Raw genomic sequence first — 23,946 nt, 5'->3', positions numbered from 1 at the left:
GTGTACAGTGCACTGAGCATATAGGAGGCTCACTTGCATAAGGAACAATGATCCTGAAGCCTGTTAAGCTTTCAGGGGCTGATTTTAAGTTGGGAGCAAAGAAGAAAAATAGCAAGTAATTGCTTGGCATCTGGGCAAAACAATGATGCACTTCAGTTGGTGAAGATTTAACATGTGCAGATATATTTAGACTTGAGAGGGGGTCCAAACTGAAATTTAAATTGCAGTTTAAAAATATGAGCTACATGTAAAAGTAGCCAGTATTTATCCCGCATGCCCAAAAAAGACTTTAGTGAGGTTGTGTGAACAAATCTAAACACAAATCTTGAGAAATAGGATGTGTCCATGCAAATTAGTAACACTCTAGCTTCTTTCAACCTATTAATTCAAACATTTGGACATAGTAAAGTTTCAAACCAAAGAGTCTCTGTGGACAGCCTGGCATCTCTGGGAGTGCTGTGCAAGCTGCTATAGTGATTAAACCAAAACCGTGCTGCGAGGCCACGCCCCCGTCCCCACAAGGTCGCTCCTCCTTTTGGACAAGCACTTAAGGCTCATGCAGGTGGTCTATTTGGCGCACTGTATGTCCTACTGACCTCAGTGATGCCACTGCTTAGAAAACACCCTCGCACACATACACTTACTTCCTAGAAATTAGAAAACAAAAAACTTTTCGTACGAGTCTCAAGTTACTAGAGGTAGTAATTCACTGCTTACTGCTGCTACCCAACATCACCACAAAGCTGAGCATCACCTAGCAGTGCAGGTAATTTTTTTTAATAATGAACAATGAAAAAAATTATCTATAGTCCCAACTATGATTTTATAGCACTATTTTTTAGAACAATTACAAAATGGTTTCCTGCTTTTGTTAATGCCATGTTTTAAATTATGCGTATGTGAACAACACTTACTGTATATTAAAGATTTAAAAGCAATAATCGCATTGGTAATAATCTCATCTTTCAATAGTGCTTTATTTGCATCTGCCTTGTGTGTCTGGAAGGCAACATATGTATAGTAAGTGCAGAAAAATTGCTTCAATAACACAGATTTAGATGCGCGATAGTATAAATGTAAGGAGCATTCCTGGAAGGTGACTGGAAGACAGGGCCATAACTAGCTATGGGTTACCGGTGCCACCACACAGAGTGCAAAGCTCTGTGGGTGGCACTGCTGCTCACCCACTGTCCCTGCATCTGTGCTGCAGTGCCGCCTGGAGCATCCTCTGGACGCTCCAAACAGCAGACTGTAGCCATAGCCTCCCAGAGCATCCTCCAAGTTGTTCTGGTTGCTGGCGGCACCACTCCCCATGGCATGACGTCATGACATCAAGCACTGAGGGGGCGTGGCCAGCACCAGTGCTACTGGGAGGTAACATGAGGGATGGCTAAAATGATGCACAGAGATGTTGTATCTTATAGGAGTGTTGCAGATGTGTTGCAAGCGTTTTGCTGAAAGCGGTTGTATACAGAGATGCAAAGCCACTCGCATAGGAGGCCTTACATAGACAGAGAAACTGCACCTACTATATCTAAAGATGCACCAAAGGGTAATGCAGTGTCTACAGATGCTGCAGGTGGGTGTATCAGTCCTTGCACATCCAGTAGCACATATGTACACCAGGGAAGGGCTTTGTAGCAGAAGCAGAATAATGTCACAGAAGTGACTACATCAAAAGAAGCAAAGATGGCCACAACTCAATCAGGCCTTCTAGCTGGATTTGCTCCTACTTCTAAATGTATGGATTCTCGTGAAAGGTAGTTTGTCATCAAGATCTTTGACCCTGTAATTCTAGATATTTATTAGAAGAAACCCAATGCATCACATTCCTACTATGGGGCACATTTATTAATGATCGCATTTTGCAATGCGATCAGAGCATGCAGTACCGCCCATGATCGCATTGCAAAATGCGATCATAGCGGCCGAATGTATGATCCGGCACATGCAGGGTGATGGGCTCCGAAAGGTTCCTGCGATGTGGCCGGAGGCTGCTGTGCATGCGCAGTCCCGCGGACTGCACATTAGTGGCGCCCATTGCCGGCGGAGGGATCTGGGAGATCCCTCCGCCAGCTGACATGCGGTAAGTCCCCATAGGCTACAGCGGCTAATGCTATCTTCAGATGGCGTTAGCTGCTGGGGCCAATATCGGGAATGCTTCGCATTCCCGATATTGATACATTTGGCAGCATCGCATCCCCCATAGAAACCTATGGGGGAGGCGGCTGCCAGCGGCAATGGAGGGATCACAGCAGGTATCGGAGATACCTGCTGCGGTCCCTCCTTCATATATTTGGGGGATACTTAGTATTTGAGGTAAACCCTCGAAAACAGGTGTTTTGGGGGAATTTACCTCAAATTCCCTTTGATAAATGGGCCCATGTATTCCTTAAGAGAGGTCATGAATCATGCTGGCACATCACACTGGGACATGACATGTCCAAAATCACTTCCTTCCCCACCTCTAAATTCACTCCTGCCGGACAGTTGGGAGGTATAATAAAACTGATTCTAGAATTCACGTTACTATACTTGTGCTGCTTTTTCAAACCCATGTTCGATTATTTATTTTTTTGCTAATGACTTGCTAATTGAAATAGCTGTTTATCCAGAGAACAATGTGCTCTAAAATGAAGGGCTCCCCGAGGCTAATTCTAAAAAATTACATACAGCACAGGTCACACTTCCAGGGCACTAGGTAACTAGGGAAAGTGTTTTCATGCTAATTAGCACTATGATAATTCAGTGCTCTGTTGCAAAAGTCTCAAGAAATTGGCCTTGGATTTCAACTCAGAGGCCCAGCTGTGAATCCCAGACATGCTGTTGTCATATGCTTAGCTCCAAAACTAAAAATATAACTCACAAAAATGTTCCTGGATTCCATTTTCTAACAAAACCCTGAACATGCTCAGGAGCTTTCTCCATCTGTTAGAAGACTGTACATCATAGATGAATATTTATTATTAATTTATCACATTTTTAAGTATTATAATTTTTTTGTTTTTTGGTATAGCAAGCAACACAGCTTCTATATTATAGAAACAAGCCAAAGAACTATAGAATCTCATTATAAGGTTTGATTCAGAGTTGTATGCTTTTACACAGCAGCTATGTCTTTGGGGAGTTGTAGAGGTGACCTCCATACCTTTAGAGCTACAGAGGATTTCAGCACATGAAGAAGGATAGGGAGTTGCACAACACAATGCATGGTAAAGTTCAGTGTCTGGCCTGAAAGTAAGTTGCTCCGCAAAGCAACTTACTTTCCTCCAATGACATTTACCGTTACTTAAAGACCCATTAGTACTTTTGTATGCTCAGTCCACATTCTTGAGTAGTATATCATATTCTTTCTGACACCAAAGTCAGATGTGATCTTAATTGTAAAGCATAAAGATTAGATTCCTTACATTAGAACCATGGACTGATACTGCAGTGTTACTAGACCTAGTGAGGCTCCATAGCAAAATTTTCATGGCCCCTTCACACTGACGCTCATGGCTCCAGGGCTGCCATCATGGGGGACAGCTAATACTCCTGTACCGGGCCCAACAGCTTAGGGTGCCTGGCTGCAGGCAGAGTCAATTGATAAATCTTTGCCTGAACACAAAGTAGTGCAAGCAGGGGCATATCTATAATGGGTGCAGGGTGTGTGGGGCACACGGGCCCCTTGGTCCAGGGGGGCCCCGCACCGCACACTGCACACCCTGCACCCATCGTTTTACTTACATCTCCTGAGTCCCACGTCAGCCTGGGGTCTGGCGCTTTAAAAACGACTGGAAAATCGCCGCCTCGGCCATTTTCCCGATCATTTGCGCATGAGCAGTACAGGGAAAATGGTTGCCGCTGCCATTTTCCCTGTGACCTGCGCATACTTTATAGACTCTGGGCCTGATTCAGACCCGCTCGCGAGCCCTACCGTCTGGGTCCGGCCCCACTGACATCACTAGTGACCACCCACAGCTATAGCGAGCGGCCAAAATGATGGTTGCGATGGTCAAACCATCGCGACCATCGGGCTTGCGACGAGACCCTGCGGTAGGGTCTCGCTGCCGCAAGCCCAGGAGTGTTTTTGGCTCTATCAGACCCAAAAGCACTCCCACTGACATCACCAGGAGGCCGCTCTAAAAAAACAGAAGGCCGACCCTGATTTAGAGCGAGCGCTCTGTCAGAGCGTCTGACTCTGAATCAGGCCCTCTGTTTTTTTCTCTACACTATGTAGCCTAGTATGTGTGCTTCTGATCCTCCCCCCTCTTCCCTTTCCCACCCCACCCCATGGGTGATTCTGCCTCACACCATGAGTGCTTCTACCCCCTCCAGCATACCCTCCCACCGATCAGCTAGTAAAGCATGCTGGGACTTGTAGTTTCACAACAGCTGGAAAGTTGCATCTTTCTCCCCATCCCATCTGTTATCCAACCTTCTTTTCCTATCTGCCCTCACCATTAATTGTCCTCTTATGCCAGGCCTTTCTACCCCCTCATCTTCCACTTCTCCACTCTTTATGTCTTTCCATCCTAATCTTCTACATGTACTACATAGAATAGAACCATGGCCTTTGGCTGGCAATCAGAAGTGGCATGGATGAAGGGAAGCACAACCATGTTCAATGCCACATAATTGAATCTAAGGATGGCAGGTAAGTACAATTCTCATTCAGCACTCTACGCTACACATTTTCACCCTCCAGGCTTTTGGAAGGGAAGGGGGGCCCTGCATGATCCACTTGTACTGGACCCCATAATTTCTGATGGCGGCCCTACTGCGCTCACCTCCTGATCCCTGAGCAAAGCTTCTCCCTTAGCAGTGAGCTGCTGCAGGCACATTTCCTCTCTTCTCACTGACTGATGCTGGAAGGAGGTAAGGTTGTGGAATGGGGATTTCCCAGCAAGCTCAGCATGGCCACATTTCCTTCCAGCAGTAGTGAGGAGACATGAAGCTGGCTGGGAGAGCAGATGTGCATGCAGTGCAGCAGTACTCTGCTAAGAAAGAAGAAGCTGCCCATGGGGATCAGGAGGTAAGTGCGTGGATATCTGGGTGTTGGGGGAGGGCCAGGACCCAGAGGTGGACTGTGCCTCGTACCAGCCGCACCCCCTGCACCTTCTGTAGCAACACCTATGGCCTGATACCCCAGTCTGTAACTTAACTAGGGTTAACAAATATACAAATGTACAAAAATACATAGGTCTCATAATGCAGGTCCAAGCAGATAGACAAATTACAACAACCAACTTGGGGCCTGATTCAGAGAGAGACGCTAATGCCACCACAGCTGCGAATTTGTACGCAGCGATTGTGAGAAAGTATGCAAATGTTGCAGTCACCAGGATTTGTATTGAGAGGCCCCCTAGAGGCATCTCAAGTCCGCTGCTTGCGTACAAAGACACACTATCGGTCACACATCGGTTGCACCATCGGACTTCTGAGAAATCCCATGGTCGCTCAGAATGTCCAGTATAAGTAAGATGCAGTAGCCGTATCCATTGCATACAAATGCGCAGTCACTGGCTATAACAGGCCCACGACACATCTGCATTATAGTCGCCATTGGTCACTGTCTGACAATCACTCTGCATCCTAATCGCAAGACAATCGAGGCACATGCGCAGTGTGACCCTGACACATGCGCAGACTGAAAACATCATCAGTTTGAGACAACATTGCTACCATCTCTGAAGCAGCCTTCAATTGGCAAATTTTATAATGTGAAAGCTTTTAATGCTTTTTTTTTTGTTGGCCTGCAACTATCAACTAATATTTGCAAGGTACAAAGTTACTGTAAATGCAGGCTGAGGGGCGAGGATGTAAGAGGATGGATGTTGCTGTCTATGGGTCTCACTAGTGTGACAGAATTATTTTTTCAATGATGATTGTAGTCCTGGGCTAAGGACTGAGCCCTGGGGTATGACAATGACAATCACTACTCCATCCAGCATAGAGCCAGTCTCTATGTAGGCACATTAACTTTTACTGATTCACTGGATCAAGAACTCTTGGGGCATCATCATAACCTTCATTCAGAGTGACCACCCTCCATTCAGGCTGCTGCTCTTCTGCTATGTACAGTACTGCACAGTACCAGTCTGCTGCATGTAACTTTTGTATACTATGCTCCATGTGGACACACACGGTCTGATTCAGAGTTACAGACAAGTCCATTTTGCGGATCTCAAGATTTTTAGCAACTGAGCCTGAATCTGCTGACACAACTCTGAGCATTGCAGTCGCAGCTCCACTTACAAATAAGTGGGTATAACTGGGTGGCAACAGGGCATTTCTATGTAGGATAAGTGTGACTTGAGCCAGTGGCGTCCTTACCTTTCTTGCCACCCGACGCAGGGAGTATGCACTGCACACTGTGTAGCCATGCGCCGGTATATTTGTCACACCTGGGGTGCCAGAGGTGCAGGCTGGCCTTGGGGACCAGCCTGTGTGACGTGCCGGCTCCCTTACTGTTCTAGGAGCTGAGTGCTGCACGCGGCTCCTGTCACTGAGGGGGAGCCAGCACTTTGGTATCACCCCTCGGCTGGTGACACCCTGGTGTGGCCCGCACCCCCTGCACCCCCCTTTGAGGCCAGTGACTTGGGTGTGAATATGGAGCTGCGGAATATTCAGAGTTGAGCGTACACAGTGATCCATCGGATTTCAGGTGGATCTTTTGCACCATGGGTAGAGCTGATACAAATGTGTGCTGAGAGTGATGGCAGCTACTTTCACAAGCTGATGGATAAGGGCAGTGTGACTGTATAGATGCTGCCAGCTTTTTCCCAAGCACATAGTGCGAGCGCAGATGTGGTTAAATTCCGTGTGACTTATGCTCATTGACTCATATTTAATGCCCTGGAATAAGGACTCAGTATATAGGCACAATATGTGTTGCTATTCTGCTATGTGCTGCAAAATGCCAGTTTATTGCATACAACATGTACTATGTCTTGGTCAGACTCAGTAGGTCTCTTCCAGCATAATATGTAGCTGTCTTGTCTCTAAAGTACTTGTGTGTAACAATTAAAGACGAGCGGTTTGGATTCTGATAAATCTAATAGAATCTAATTCTGGGGTACCGAGTTGAACCAAGTCATGGCTTGGTTCCTCCCGCCGAATTCAGTTCTCAAAATGAGGCAAAACTTACTTTTCCTGGAAACCTCAGATCTTGCGATTTCCTCAGATCTCGTGATTTCATGTGCCATTTTAGATAGGAGAGTGCATGGAGAGATTTGTTGGCTATACAGAATCCATTGGAGAGAGTTGTAGGTGGTTGGAGTGGGTGGAAATGATGGAAAAGAATCTCTGTGTGTCAGCTACTACAGCAAGCAATCTGCAATACAGGCTCCTCCTGTCATGTTTATCAGACACTAGAAATCAATCTACAATACAGGCTCCTCCTGTTATGTTAATCAGACACTAGAAATCAATCTACAATACAGGCTCCTCCTGTCATGTTTATCAGACACTAGAAATCAATCTACAATACAGGCTCCTCCTGTTATGTTTATCAGACACTAGAAATCAATCTACAATACAGGCTCCTCCTGTTATGTTTGAAAGTGAGCTGTACTTACAATACAAGTTTTCACATTGGTATCTATCTACCATATATATTGTGTATGAGCAGGGCCGTCGACAGCCGCACCGGGCCCAGGTGACAGGGGTGTGGTTTAATCGTGGGAGGCGTGGCCACGCACCCCTTAGAAAAAAAAAAGAAATAAATTATTTTTTTGCGGTGCTGCACACTGGGGAGGGGGGCTCTGTGTGCCCCTCAGCCTGGCACACAGCCAATGGGAGGCAAGATCAGCGTGATCGCTCCCTCCATAAGCATAGGAGACTGCTCCGGCTGCTGCTTTAGCAGCCACGAGCAGTCTCCCAGTGCAGCCCAGCACACAGCAGCATGTGCTGGGCTGCTGTGACATAAGAGGGAGGGGGAGCGGTGCCGGGCCCCCACTGGTCCCTTCCCTCGGGTAATTAGTACCTGCTCCCCCCCCCTAGCTCCCCTGTGTACAAGGGCAGTGACAGAACTGTGATTTCAAGCTTACAGTAGCTGACCAAAGATCTAGTTTGCCCAGTGTTCTGTCTTGGTGGACAAAAAAGCACAATCTTTTAAACTGTACATGTCAAGGAGAACTAAAGGGACAGACACTATAGCAAGCAATCTGCACAGGCTCCTCCTGCTTGTGCATGAGTCTGAGCTGCACTTATACTGTACACATTTGAAGGGTATATATCTTGTGCATTACAGGCAGAGACAGTAAAGTTATTGCAAGCTTTGTCTGCGGATGCGATGCTTAGTACATCCCACCCTTGGGACCTCATTCAGAGCCGGTCGCACAGAGCGTGCAGTCGGTCTGAATGAGGGGAGGACGTCTTGAATTTTCAAGATGTCCTCCTTTGCGGTGGTAAGGCTGTGGGTTAACACCCACAGCCTTACGACCGCCTAAGGTGATGGTCGCGATGGTCAAGACCATCGCGACCATCGGCTCTTACGACGAGACCCTAGGGTAGGGTCTCCCTTGTCGTAAGCCCCGGAGAGCTTTCGGCTCTGTCTGAGCCGGAAGCTCTCCACTAACATCACTAGTGATGTCAGTGGGGCTGCCCCCAAACCGTAGGCGTTCCCATGGGAACGGCCCCGTTTGGGCTGCCACCCCCCGGCCCGCCTTCCAAACGGGGCGAGCTGTCAATCAACATCGACAGCTCGCTCCCTTTGGATCGAGACCCACTACGACCGGCGCTGTCGGTCATAGCGGGTCTCACGCATGCGCACGACGGCGCCGTCGTGCGCATGCTCTGTGGGGGGCCATCGACCCGGTCCGAGCGCATCGGCGCTAACGACCGGGTCTGAATGACCCCCTTGGGGTGGTGGCAGTTTACTGTACAGTAGCTTTACTTGTCCTGGAGGAAATCAATTATGAATCAGTCTATAGAAATACAGGAGCCTACCAGTACTACTGCTGGCAGTCAAACTGTAGTACTTCTTCAAAATCTACATTTAGAAAAGGGCAAAGGGTAAGAAGAAGGTGTAAGATAGGGCACTACAAATATCAACAATGTTGATAATCACCTCTAACTATGATGTGAAAAGTTACTGCCGAAAAATGTAAAATTGCCAACATGCCATACACCACGCGCAGTGGCAAGGAATTGCTCTGACCATGACCTCTGACATGCACTACAATGCCTATTGCAAAAGCCAGAGTCAAACACAGGCATCTTCTTTGACCTTGCATGCACCACCTTCTCATTCTGAGTCTCTGAGGGGCATTCAATATGAAACGTTAACCTTGCCGTCAAAAATTTTGCCGCACATCGGAGCTTTTGCCGGCGAAAAAGTATCGCGCGCACCCCCGCTTATCCCCGTATTCAATATGAAATCGTCGAAAGCGGCACCCGGCGATACTTGGATCGGCGAAAACAAAGGGGAATTTTTTGGAAATAATTGTAGGACCCCCCCTAAAGATGTCCAGACTGTAGAGCAGCCGCTGATTAGGTTCCGGCTACTGACAGTTCCCACGTGGTGTGACTGGCCCACGTGGGAACTGTCAGTAGCCGGAGCCAATCAGAGGCCGCTCTACAGTCAGCGCGGCCGCTGATTGGCTCTCAGGACTGCCAGCTCCATGGATGTGCCATCAGCTGGCATTCGGGAGCTATGAGGATGCGTGGGAACACACATATTCATAGCTCGTTCGTTGGTCATGTAGTCATATTTTTTTTTTGCCAAGTACGTGGATTACTGCGGAGACCAGCGCCAGGATAGAGGTGAGTATGATTTTTTCTTTGCAGGGCCATGTTTTTTGGATATTCTACTTGGACAAGGGGACTGAACATCTGGTATAGGTAAGTATGTGTGAATGGGTAGGTGTGTGTAATAAACTTACACTGGACACGGTGTGTGTGTTTTGTCTTTTTTAACTATTTATTTTACAGTGAAATTACAGGTGCCGCATTTCTGCTGGCACTTGTAGTTCTACAAGTGCAAAATGGCAGGCATGCCGGCACTTGTAGTTCCACTGTAAAGTACAGTAGTGTTACATTATTTGGCCCCTCTATTACCCCCATACCCACCAAGCAAGGGGTATGGGGAAGAGCCCCAGGCTTCAGCGTAAGCCTGTGGTGCTCGGGAGAGGGGGTACCCTTTTTTGGGGGGTAACCGAGATCACCGGCTTGCGCTGACCGACTTGGGGTGTAATGCTTTGGACCTGGAGCCCCGGTGATTGGGTCACCGGACTGTAGCATTACACCCCGGTCAGTTGGGTCTGATGCTGGTCTTAAATATAGGGGGTACCCCACGTCTTTTTTGCCCCCTACATTTAAAACCAGCTCTAGTCCCTGCAGCATGGTGTTGGTTTCTAAACTACGGTGGAACCTTACACATTTTGTTCCCCGTATTTTTAGAAACCACCACTGGCTGGCAAGCCTGGAGCTGGTTTGGCTTTCGGGAGGGGACCTTATGTTATTTTCTTTGTAAATTTTTTCAACTTTTTTTTACAGGTTTAACAAAAACTGGAATTTTCGGGAAATATTCTAGGGACCCCCTTAAAGATGTGTAGACATGGGAGATCACTATGGGTACCCCCATTTTTAACTACTGAAGGAAGTCGGGGTTTCTAATAGCTGCGGCAAGTGCATAAATGCGACTTTGAAGAAAGTGATGCAGAAGAGCATTTAGAATTTTTTTTGGGGGAAAAATAACTATGCCCAGCAAATTTGGGGTACTTGAAAATGGGGGTCAGCATATTTTAAAGTTGCTAAAGTGACTTGAAAAAATCGTGAAAAACCCACCTTCCGCAAGCAGCTGCAATGAAAAAAACACCTGGGGCATACTTGGGGACCCCCCCAGAGTCAAGTTCGCTATTTTTTAACTTTGTCCCCCAACATTTTTTTTTTGGCCCCCAAATTCAAAGTGCTTTTTTTGGGGTGTCCCGATTTTTTTTTCTTTTTGACACAGATCGTTTCAAGGGGTCATTCTGAAGGGTGCAGGCTATTTTTAAGCCTGCATCCCTAAACCACAATTCTGCACTTTTTTTCGCCACCTATTCAGTGGTGAAAAGTTATCCCCGTTTTATTTTTTTTTCGAACCTGCGAAAAGTCTTTGAAATTGAATATGGTGTAAAACCAAAACCAGCGAAAATTACGTAATTGGTGCAAAATTATCGCGAAAACTGACTTTTCGCTCCAAATTGAATACCCCTGTCTACAGTCAGGTGCATAAATATTGGGACATTGACAGAATTTTCATATTTTGGCCTCTATTCACCACCACAATGGCTTTGAAATGAAACAAACAAGATGTGCTTTAACTGCAGACTTACAGATTTAATTTGATGGTAATTACATCCAAATCAGGTGAACGATGTAGGAATTACAATGGTTCCTATATGTGCCTCCCACTTTTTAAGGGGCCAAAAGTAATGGGACAAACTAAACAATCCTAAATCTAACTTTCACTTTTTAATACTTTGTTGCAAATCCTTTGCAGGCAATTACAGCCTGAATTCTGGAATGCACTGACATCACCAGACGCTGGGTTTCATCCCTGGTGATGCTCTGCCAGGCCTCTACTGCAAATGTCTTCAGTTCCTGCTTGTTCTTGGGGCATTTTCCCTTCAGTTTTGTCTTCATCAAGTGAAATGCATGCTCAATCGGATTCAGGTCAGGGGATTGACTTGGCCATTGCATAACATTCCACTTTTTAGCCTTAAAAAACTCTTTGGTTGCTCTTGCAGTATGCTTCGGGTCATTGTCCATCTGCATTGTGAAGCGCCGTCCAATGAGTTCTAAAGCATTTGACTGAATATGAGCATATAATATTGCCTGAAACACTTCAGAATTCATTCTGCTGCTTTTGTCAGCAGTCACATCATCAATAGTTCCATTGGCAGCCATACATGCCCACGCCATGACACTACCACCACCATGCTTCACTGATGACGTGGTATGTTTTGGATCATGAGCAGTTCCTTTCCTTCTCTTCCCATCACTCTGGTACAAGTTGATCTTCGTCTCATCTGTCCATAGGATGTTGTTCCAGAACTGTAATGGCTTTTTTAGATGTTGTTTGGCAAACTCTAATCTGGTCTTCCTGTTTTTGTGGCTCACCAATGGTTTACATCTTATGGTGAACCCTCTATATTCATTCTTGTGAAGTCTTCTCTTGATTGTTGACTTCTACCTACCTCCTGGAGAGTGTTCTTGATTTGGCAACTGTTGTGATGGAGTTTTTCTTCACCAGGGAAATAATTCTTCTGTCATCCACCACAGTTGTTTTCCGTGGTCTTCCGGGCCTTTTGGTGTTGCTGAGCTCTCCGGTACGTTCTTTCTTTTTAAGAATGTTCCAAACAGTTGAATTGGCCACACCTTATGTTTTTGCTATCTCTCTGATGGGTTTGTTTTGATTTTTCAGCCTGATGATGGCTTGCTTCACTGATAGTGACACCTCTTTGGATCTCATATTGAGAGTCGACAGCAACTGATTCCAAATGCCACACCTATAATCAACTCCAGACCTTTTACCTGCTTAATTGATAATTAAGTAACGAGGGAATAGCCCACACCTGTCCATAAAGTAGCTTTTGAGTTGATAGTCTCATTACTTTTGGCCCCTTAAAAAGTGGGAGGCCATATAGAAACCGTTGTAATTCCTACACCGTTCACCTGATTTGGATTTAATTACCCTCAAATTAAATCTGAAAGTCTGCAGTTAAAGCACATCTTGTTTGTTTCATTTCAAAGCTAATGTGGTGGTGAATAGAGGCCAAAATATGAAAATTCTGTCAATGTCCCAATATTTATGCACCTGACTGTATGTGAGGCAATTCAGTGCACAAAAAGAGCACTAAAGGTCAAATTCAGTTAGACGTGATAACCCATTATCGAATGTTAAATAGCAAAAAGGTGTTAAAAAATAATTCAGTTATCCAGTAAGTTAATGTGCATTAATTCTGTATTGGTGTTAAGACGTGTTATTTTTAACAGAAGCAGGTGCTAAGTTTAGCAAAACCCCTATTTTAAGGTAAAAATGTTGGGACTTAGGGCCTGATTCAGACCCACTCGCGAGGGCCGGTCTGTCCGTCTACATGGATACAGTACTTTTGAAATTGTCTCTCCCAAAATGGCCGCCGCCTCATAGGAGACATCATAGCACATTGACATTTGAGAGTTCTTCATTTGCCATGTTCTGCTGCCACACGCTAGAGGACCAGCAGTACATCTAGTAACAGGGAGCAGCTAGTTCAGCAAAATCCCGGGCATGACCTGCATGCTGCCTCCCCTGCCTTTCAGGTAAGTGTTTTTTTTTTTTTTTCATTATGTGTGTGTCTACTGGGGGGTGGCACTACTGTGGGGGGATTACTACTAGGGGGACTACTACTACAAGGGGGGGAAACTACTAGGGACACTGCATCAGGGGTGCTACTACTGTGGGGGGATTACTACTAGGGGGACTACTATTACAAGGGAGGGGACAACTACTAGGGGTACTACTGTAGGGGGATTACTACTAGGGGGACTACTTCTACAAGGGGGGGCTACTAGTAGGGGCACTGCATAGGGGGACCACTACTGGGGGTACTGCATATGGGGGACTACTAATAGGGGCACTACAAGGGGGTGACTACTACTAGGGGCACCACAAGGGCTACAAGGGGGTACTACTACTAGGGGCACTACAAGGGGAGGGGACTACTACTAGTTGCACTACAAGGGGAGGGGACTACTACTAGGGGCACTGCATAGGGGGGAAACTACCACTGGGATCACTGCACCACTACTGGGAGCTCTATATAAAGGGCAATACTGGGGGCACTACATTGGGGGATCACTACTGGGGGCTCTATATAAAAGGCAATACTGGGGGTACTGCATTGGGGGGGACTGCATCGTGGGACCACTACTGGGTGCTCTATATAAAGGGCAATACTGGGGATACTGCATAGGGGGGGTAGACTACAACTGGGTCCACTATTTAAAGGGCACTGCATAAGGGGTACCACTATTGGGGGCACTGCATGGGGGGACTACCACTGGGGGCACTGCATAGGGTGTACCACTACTGGGGGCACTGCATAGGGGCACTACTACTGGGGACACTATATAAGGGGCTTACTACTGGGGGCACAAGGGGCACTGCACAGGGGGACCACTACTGGGGCACTGTATAACGGGCACTGCATAGGGGGGATCACTACTGGGGGCACTGAATAGGGAGGACCACTACAGGGGGTGCTGTATAAAGGGTACTGCATAGGGGGGACCACTAATGGGGGCACTGCATAGGGAGGGACTACTACTGGGGGCACTATATAAGGGGCACTACTGGGAGACTGCATAAGGGGGACCACTCCTGGGGCACTGCATTGCACAGGGGGGGACAACTACTGGGAGCACAGTATAAGGGAGATCACTACTGGGGGCCTGCATAGGGTGACCACTACTGGGGCATTGCATACTGGGAGTACTGTATAACGGGAACTACTGGGGGGACTGCATTATGGTACATATGGAAAGGACTGTTCCCAGAGTGACGAGAAAGGGGTATGTGTAATGATTATACTTTTTCCATGAGACCTTAATTTGTTTGGGCACGTGCAATAATATGCCTCGGGGCACCAAAAAATATATTTGTTTACCAAAAAATTTGGGCTTTGGCCGCCCCTGTCTATACGGCTGGGATTCTACAAGCTGCTGGTGACTGGGCAGGATAGAGGAGGAGGCTTGTGTACTGTACCATATGCTTATTTATATATCCACAACATGTTCTATTGGATTGCTGCAATAGCCCTCTCTCTCTGAGTGTTGTTTACTGTGTGCCTTGGACACATTACAGCTAGTGTGAAATATATCTACACACATTGTTTCCCATATCTTTCTCACATTTCATCAAATTTCTTTGTTTGTTAAAAACTGAGCTTTTCATACTTACCCTCCCCCCATCTCCCCCTAACCCTCCCCATTAGTGCCTAAACCTAACCCTCCCCCACTTCGTGCCTAGACCTAACCCTCCACCCTTCGTACCTAAACCAAACCCTCCCCCTATTTCTGTACTCATTCTGCTCTCCAGCTCCATTATGCCCCGTTCCCCTCTCCCTATGTCTGTACATGTTCTGCTCTCCCCTCCCACCTGTGCCCCCTGTTCCCCTCTCCCCAATCTGTACATGTTCTGCTCTCCTGTGTACTGTGCCCTCCCACCTGTGCCCCCTGTTCCCCTCTCCCCATGCCTGTACATGTTCTGCTCTCCTGTGTACTCTGCCCTTCCACCTCTGTGACCCCTATTCCCCTCTCCCCATGTCTCTACATGTTCTGCTCTCCCGTGTACTCTGCCCTCCCACCTCTGTGCCTCCTGTTCCCCTGTCCCCATGTCTGTACCCCTTCTGCTCTCCTGTGTACTCTGCCCTTCCACCTCTGTGACCCCTGTTCCCCTCTCCCCATGTCTGTACCCCTTCTGCCCTCCCACCTCTGTGACCCCTGTTCCCCTCTCCCCATGTCTGTACCCCTTCTGCTCTCCCGTATACCCGTATACTCTGCCTCCCACCTCTGTGACCCTTGTTCCCCTCTCCCCATGTCTGTACCCCTTCTGCTCTCCCGTGTACTCTGTCCTCCCACCTCTGTGCCCCCCATTCCCCTCTCCTCATGTCTGTACCCCTTCTGCTCTCCCGTGTATTCTGCCCTCCCACCTCTGTGACCCCTGTTCCCTTCTCCCCATGTCTGTTCCCCTTCAGCTCTCCCGTGTATTCTGCCCTCCCACCTCTGTGACCCCTGTTCCCTTCTCCCCATGTCTGTACCCCTTCTGCTCTCCCGTGTATTCTGCCCTCCGACCTCTGTGACCCCTGTTCCCTTCTCCCCATATCTGTACCCCTTCTGCTCTCCCGTGTATTCTGCCCTCCAACCTCTGTGAACCCTGTTCCCCTCTCCCCATGTCTGTACCCCTTCTGCTTTTCTGTGTACTAAGTGCCCCCTATTCTCCTCATGTCTGTACCCATTCTGCTTTTCTGTGTACTAAGTGCCCCCTGTACTCCTCATGTCTGCACCCCTTCTGCTTTTCTGTGTACTAAGTGCCCCCTGTACTCCTCATATCTGTACCCCTTCTGCTGCTCTGTGCTTTTTTATGCGCTACACGCAGTGAGGCATAAATTGTCATAGGACCCAGACACTATGGAGTAGGACCCCATTTTTTTTAAAGTGAGGGGTCCCTGGGACCCACACTTTTTTTCATTTAGCGCGATCACTAGGTGTAAGGGGCATTACTGTGTGTAACTTGAATGAGGGGCATTACTCTGCAGTGTAATGTGACAAAGGGGCACTAGGGGTACTATTGTGTGCTCACGCCCCTTCTCAGTGAACACACAACTGTTTTTTTCAACGCGCGCCTACGGTGCGCATACTACCATATTCTTTTGTGTTGGGGAAACCAAAGCTCTTTATGTCTACAGGGCATCAAAATGTGTAGTAACAGCTCTGCTTTGGTGGCACAGACGTGTCCTCCTCTGCTCCGCTCCCCTGCCCTAAAAAATTCCTACAGTGAACACCATCTAATCCTCTACAACTGCTAGGCTAGGTCTTGGTCAATTGGGAAAATGCCTTTCCTTTACTTTGTGCGTGACATATACCAATGTAGCGCCAGCTTTACCTAACAGAACTAACCAAATACCAAATTTTTAAATATGGCACATGTTTAAATCCCCTGCAGGATGTGCTCTTTTGTGTGTATTTGAATACAGAGAATGACGTACACTTTTATATTCTAATATTAATTATATGTGTAAGCGCATAGACTAAGATGTGGGAGGAGTCAGGATTAGTAAGGGGAGGAGTCTATGTCAGGAGCCAGGTGCTGACGCGAGGTGGGCCTGTGTGCTTTAAAATGCCAGGGCCTATTTTTAGTCCCAGTCCGGCCCTGCCCAGCTATGCGAGCGGCCAGGAGGCCACTCTAAAAAAACAGAAGGCTGGCCCTGATTCAGAGCGAGCGCTCTGTCAAAGCATCCGGCTCTGAATCAGGCCCTTGGTTCAGAACCACTGGGACAACGTTCTTAATAACTAATTAAAATAATTTATACCGCTAAGACTTTCATCAGGATTTGTAATTTCTGATATTGGAATTTACATTGTATAAGCATTACAATTGGGTGAATTTCCATCAAACTTGGTCATTTAGAATTTATTGACAAATCACAGGTCATTGCAGGAGAGGCTGGCTGTTGCCCGTAAAATTTCTGGGCATTTTTGGCATTCAGCAACTGCTTATAGAACATTACAGCAACTACAAGAAAAGTTAAATTTTACATACCACCAACTGAAGCAGGAGGTAGTGACCAGGTAGTATTATTATGCTTCAGCAACTGGAGAAACAGCAAAAATCATAGAGACATACACATCAAGCAATACAGGGGGAGGGGAGACATGTTACTTTACTGCAGTGCAATGGAGCAGGGGAGTAGCTACTATAAGTGCAGGGGATTCACCCTACCCCCAGGCCCATCTACCCTGCACCAAGTGCTCACCGCACATCACAAATAGTGTTTCCTGGCTGCTGGGAAAGACTAACTTCACACCTCCAAGCAGCTCTGCACCTGACTGTCTCTGCCCGCATTAAGCACCGCCAATACTCAAAGATATCCCAGCACCTCTGCGCATGGACGTTTCTGTCTGCATTCAGTGGTGACCACACTGAGTGAGAGTTATGCCAGCTTGCTGACAGGGGCGATGACATCATGCCTCCTCCCAGCATCCTAATGAACATCCGTCTTGCCCTGCATCCAGCGCCATCCCAGTTATCTGTGCTCAGTAAGGTGGGTGGGGGTGTGTGCTAAGTCTGCTGGCAAGGAGGCAAAGAGGTGCTAGGTGTGCCCAGTAAGGGAGGGGGTGCTAAGTGTGTCCAGTATAGGAGGGGGATGCTAAGTGTGCCCAGTAAGTGAGGGGGATGCGAATTGTTCTCAAAAAGGGGGGATGCTAAGTGTGCCCAGTAAGGGAGTGGCCTTCAAAATTTTGCTATGGGGCCCACAAATTTCTAGCTATGCCCCTGCACTGGAGTATACTCTCAGTTTTATGCAAGATACCAAAACCATTTGAAATTGTAACTTATGAAGTGGGTTCAGATACTGCCAGCCAATCATACCCTTAATTAAACTACTAAAAAAGCAGCTAGAGAATCTGTATGAGGAGATGAAACTAAGGGATTATGTTGGACTTGTAGATATAGTTCTTTAGTCACTACATCAGAACCAAAAGGTTTGCAACATTTTGGCTACCATGTTTGATCCTAAGTTTAAGGCCTACAGTATGTAATGTCATTCAATCCAACTGACACAGATCTTTAGAGAGGTACAGAGCTCCTTGCGAGCAATTTGTCAACTCAAGAGGCACATGACATGTCTTCTGCTTCAGTTTCTCCTGAAAATGCTACTGCCAGGAAAAAACTGACCTTTGACCCACTGACGATGATGATGATGAGTCAACTCAACAAACCAGAGTGAAACACCTTGCTGTATCAAGACTGCTACTCCATTTACCTTATCTGTCCTATGGCCTGTGATTTGCTGGTTGTTATTATTATATTTTCTACTAGACTGTTACTGAGGCTTGATTTATGTGTATTGGCCTGAAGCCTGTCATTTGCTGTTTGGATTCAGTATGCATTTGAAAACTTACATTTGGAATCTTGGATTTTAATAGTTTGTTTCATATTTCATATTTATTTTTCCTTATAGTAATAAATGCTTTACAGGCCTGTACATTGCTGTTTGGAGTAAGTTTGATGGTGATCTAGTTTTCTACAAGACGTTACTCCAGCAGCAATCACCTATACTGGCCTGAGGCCAGCGATTTGCTGTTTGGAGAAGTGTGTTGCTAATATATTATATGTTCTACTAGGCTTTTTCCTTTAGGCTATCAGTTATTGATTAATTAAAGCAGTCTATAGGATCATATAGTTTATTGAACAGCCATCCTGTCTGCCAGTGCTGTGCCACAATGTTTCATAGATGTGCTATAGTTATTTAAACTGCCATGTATTTGTGCTGCTGCCCTGTCACTTAGTTTAGGCAGCCAGCTTTCTGCAGCCTTTGGTAAAATATTGGTGAAAAAAATATTGAGAGCTGTGAGGTGGTCAAGTGGAAATGGAAATTTTATTAATGTTAATATTACTGAAGAAACAAAAATAGTTCTTATACATTTCTAAATAAATCCAAAACAATTGAGGGTGGTTTTGCCAAAACCACAACACCATGATGATTTAGAACCAAAACGAAAACATAGGGACCTGCGCTCATCTCTAGTAAATATGCATAAGCAGGCTTCAGCATTGTTATTCTGCAGCTGATGTAGATGAAGAAGTTCCAGTGTAACATGTTCCACAGCTGAAGGGAAAGAAACATATATCCTAAGCCTGCAAATCATATTGGAAGGAATGGGGTGTTGCTGTAATGTGGAGCAGCTGAAACATATTGCTGTTATGTTGGGGGGGGGGTATTACTTTATAGAGGTATTGGGGTATTTGGAATTTGAAGGGATGGGGATATTTCTGTAATGTGGAGAAACATGGATATTGCTCTAATGTGGAGGGGCTCAATCATATTGCTGTAATAAGGCTATGCTGAGATGTATTGCTGTAGTGTGGGGCAATAGGGAGTATTGCTGTAATATGAAGGGACTGAGTGTTATTGATATACTTTAGATTCACTGAGTGGTATTGTTATAATGTGGAGTGGTGTTGCTGATAAATAATATATATCCCTTTTCGAGGGCCCCAACATTCCAGAAACTGGTCATGAGATTAATACACTAGCATGTAATGAAAGCTAAATGTTCGATGATGGTAGGAATGTCTTGCACACTCGGGACCATGTCTCAACTGCAAGGACAGTTGGGAAATATATCCTTCTGTGCATTTAGGTAGCAGTGGAGCCAAAACATCAATCTGCAACAAACACCAGTGCATCTGTACTGCAACCTTAACCATCCACTCAGGAGGCAAGAGGTTATTATTTTTTACAAATCTCAAGGGTGTAAAGCCGCGCATCCACTTGCCGATATAAATGGGAGATTGAACGATAACGACATCATTATCATTCAATCGCTCATTAATCGTGCTTAAATCATGCACTATAATTTCGGGAAACAACCAGCTATACGTGTTCCCGCTGGTTGTTTGTGACATCAATCATCGCCTGAACATGCCGGTCAATCTGCCGATAATGACATATTGACCATGTTCAGGGATGAGGGAGAGTGCCTGCACTGAACAACATATCGTTCAGTGTAGGCTCTACAGGGGATGAGGAACGACTGTACGATTACAATGTTGTAATCGTACTGTCGTTCCACTATCTGCTAGTGGATACGTACCTTAAGTTGCTGGAAAATGAGCATTGTGGGGTGTAGGATAAAGATTTGCCCTTTTCACCGGTCCTATGGTAATCACCTTTAGCCTCCAAGGACAGTTTGATTACCACTGCCCTAGTGACTCTGTTGTCACCCACTTCAACAAAACATACTAAAACATTTCTGCTACACATAACGAGAAGCACTAGCTTCAGTCTTAGCTTCTTATTTATTCATTTACAATATAGATTTATTTGTATTATGCACTAGTAAGAATACTATATTAGTAACAAAAGAAGGGTGCTTTATATTGTACTATAATTACACCAAACTACACATTAAAAATTAAATCACTTCCCCGTTTTTATTATACCTTCAATTAAGATTTTGTTTAATAATTTTCAAGTTCTAAATAAATATTAATCATCTTGTCTTCATCATGATTTATTGACGAACACATTTTTATTGTCGTTCCACAAGTGGGGAATAGTTAATTATTCTCAAAAGTTTATCCAAGTCTAATTAAAATGTGCTTTTTGTGTAATCGGCTGTCTTAAAATGATTTCAAATTGCTACAATATTTGACTAGATGTGAAGGACAAACAGGAGGGACATAGCACTGAAGTCCAAATGTGTTTTGCTGCACAGCCAAGGACAAATTCTGACTCATGACAAATGTATGGGAATGTTTTCTAAAAAGCTCTTCTTACAATATGTAAGAACTTTAAAGGTATCACTGGACAATACTATTTCACTAGAAGTGTAATACTGTGCTACACCAGAAAATATTGAAAAGTTTAAGTGTATGAAACCTATCCAGCATTCTGTTTCCAGTTGCTTATTCTTACAGTTCCTGCCTTGAAAAGGTAAATCTGTTCTGTTTTGTAACATTCAGGGGGCAGCGCATAAGCCTATGTCTGAGTGACGTGGCCCAGGACCTGGCACGCAGAGAGAGTCTGTCTGGCACAAGCCACAGTGTCCTTTTTTCTAAGGATAATCTACAATCTGCATTGTAATGTAATACTATTAGCATTCCCAACTTAAGATGAATGAACATTATTATTTTCATAACCAGGATTCCCAATGAAATGTGTTTCACCTCTTCTTAATTAACCAGACACTTTCCACATTTACAGTTGGATTTGCTGTAGATTATATTATTTCTTGATAATTCCAAGTGAATTGTATGTATACTATGGGCACACTGAGCCTGAATATATATTTATTCTGTTTGGATTATATTGGGAAAATAAACAAGTATAGGAAAAACTACTGTTAACATTTGTCTGGTTTGTTGTTTTTCCAAACTGTGGTTAGTACAAACCCACAAAAGCCTCATGTACATTTTGTTTCCTCTTCTATCTATTTTCTACTTATTCTTCTCTAGTTTTCTTACCCTTAGGGGTAAATTTACTAAGATGGGAGTTCTATTTAAGAAGTGATGTTGCCCATAGCAACCAATCAGATTTTACTTCAAATTTATCTAGCACCTTCTAGAAGATAATACCTGGAATCTGATTGGTTGCTATGGGCAACATCACTTCTTAATAGAACTCCCATCTTAGTATTTTTGCCCCCTAGGGTGTTACAAATTTGTATGATTTTTAAAAAAATTTTTTATTGCAAAAGAATGTGTTACCATGAACGAGCAAACGATTAGATGTCACTTTACCTCTTGGACTGTTCAGTGAAGCTTCATTTGCTTTGTCACCATCTCCACAGTGACTTTGGTCAAATGGAAGGCATTGGTCTCCTGTCCCTGCTACCACTTCAAAGTTCTTTGTCAGCTCCTTCACATCTGTAAGAGATTTCACTCTGTAGACTTTTCTAGTATTGGTATCAGACAGGTAAACGGCTTCTGAGGAAGGGTCCACTGCCAAGTAATACTTGTGAGCCGGGCTAGTACTGAAAGACATAATTGGATGGTTTATTATCTACGACATATTTGTACATTATTATTTATGTATCTGTTCTATTTGTGTGAGGAAGCTGATAGGTTATTACTATATACATACACAATACTATTTCTATATAATGCCACCATTGCTCTATATAATGCCACCTCTATATAATGCCACCATTGCTCACCAGCAAGTGTATTGCAGACAGTACCTTCAGGGAGGGCAACAGGCATTTTGTATATTACTTTCCCTATATGCCACCCTCTTTATAATGCTTTCATTGTTTTGAAGTCCATTGAGTCCTATGTTTTGAGAAGACATTTTAAAGAGGGAACATGTTGAAGTAATACTTTGGCCTTTTGTAATGATTTTTTAAATTAAGCTCAGTATTCGGAGTTGCAAAGTGACAGAAAGTTAGATGCATCACCTAATATTAGCAAATATAAAATTTTGTTGTATAATATATACCCAGCATAATAGCCATACTCCCCTGAGCATACTCTTAAGCAGCACTTATTGTATGCATAACCTAGACATATAATCTAGATGCATAGTCTAGATTCTCCAATTTGCCCATACTTGTATGAATACAGTTGGGCAGTAGGTAACCTATGATATCATAATTACAAAAAACACTTTGTTTCCATAGACAATCATTAGATAAAAATAGCACAAGTATTAATGATTTCATTGTGACCTTATCAATGGAAGGAATTTTCTCCACTGTAATTTCTTTAAAATACATTGTTAGTAGGTTTAATCTAAATTAAATCTAGAGAAACACATATAAATAGACATATAGGGCCAAATGTAATAACGCACAATCTGCAGGAGCTGGTGCACTTCCAGTGAGACTGTTGCTAGATTTAAAGCGGCAATTAGTTTAAAGACAAAACCAATCTGGTGACTATCTAGCTAGATTCGTGCCGGCTCACGCAAAGGGCGAGCTATTACATTTGGCCCATAGTGTAATTAGGCCTAAGATGATGAGTACTGAGGCTGGGTTCTCCATCCTTGTTTTAACAATGGGGGTAGTTTGTTATTATTTAGAGGGTGCATAGTAGGAGAAGGGAGGATTTAATAATAGCCAATAAGAATGCAATAGGAGTGGATAGAGATAACCTATAGGAATGTAATGTAAAAAGGGAAAGGGGCTGTTCTAAGGGGATTTAAAGGATGTAAAAGTAGGTCAGGAAATCTAGGGACAGTATGCTGTGGATCTACACCACCCAAACCCATGTAAAATACAGAGATATTTACTATTACTCTAATACAGTGGTTCCCTAAAGTATCAGAATAGGTTAAGTTATGTGGTGGAGGACATTGTTGAGCTTCTGTTTGCCCACATATTTTACAATTGAGAACCAACAGCCCTCGTTTTGCCTTTTATATTGACCATAAATAATTTGATTTGGCCCAGATGGGATTTGATGTGCCCAGAGGCACCCATGGTGCCACAGCATACAGTTTGGCAACCACTACTGTAATTTGTATTTTATTTAGATGGGAGACCACAAGGCAGAAAATGTCCTGCAGTCAGGAACAATGAATAGCCCAATTGATGATCCTGGGAACACCTCCCTTTTTATTTGCTGTTGAAGCGCAGAATACCACAGTTGTGGTGGGTCCTGTTAAAGTGCCAGGGGTAGGAGGGTAGCCCCAATGTTTATGGTTATGGTTAGGGCTTGATTTTCCAGTGCTATACTTTGTCACTAATTGTTTATTAAGTAAAACTGTGACC

At 44.8% G+C, this 23,946-nt stretch overlaps 1 protein-coding gene across 3 annotated transcripts in view; it reads right to left on the bottom strand.

Moving 5' to 3' along the window:
• LOC148511753 (teneurin-1) overlaps positions 1–23,946 on the bottom strand; it is a 658,333-nt gene that overhangs the window by 118,622 nt on the left and 515,765 nt on the right. For all 3 annotated transcript variants that reach the window (XM_088482875.1, XM_088482876.1, XM_088482877.1), the window contains one exon: positions 21,977–22,209. In XM_088482875.1, coding sequence (XP_088339001.1) covers positions 21,977–22,209 — 233 coding nt within the window. The remainder of the gene's footprint in view (positions 1–21,976; positions 22,210–23,946) is intronic.

The sequence above is a fragment of the Taudactylus pleione genome, unplaced genomic scaffold (genome assembly GCF_031769625.1).
Source record: "Taudactylus pleione unplaced genomic scaffold, aTauple2 ptg000296l, whole genome shotgun sequence".
Taxonomy (NCBI): Eukaryota; Metazoa; Chordata; class Amphibia; order Anura; family Myobatrachidae; genus Taudactylus; species Taudactylus pleione.
The sequence above is the reverse complement of the archived record's forward strand: the minus strand, read 5'-3'. Positions and strand labels throughout refer to the sequence as shown.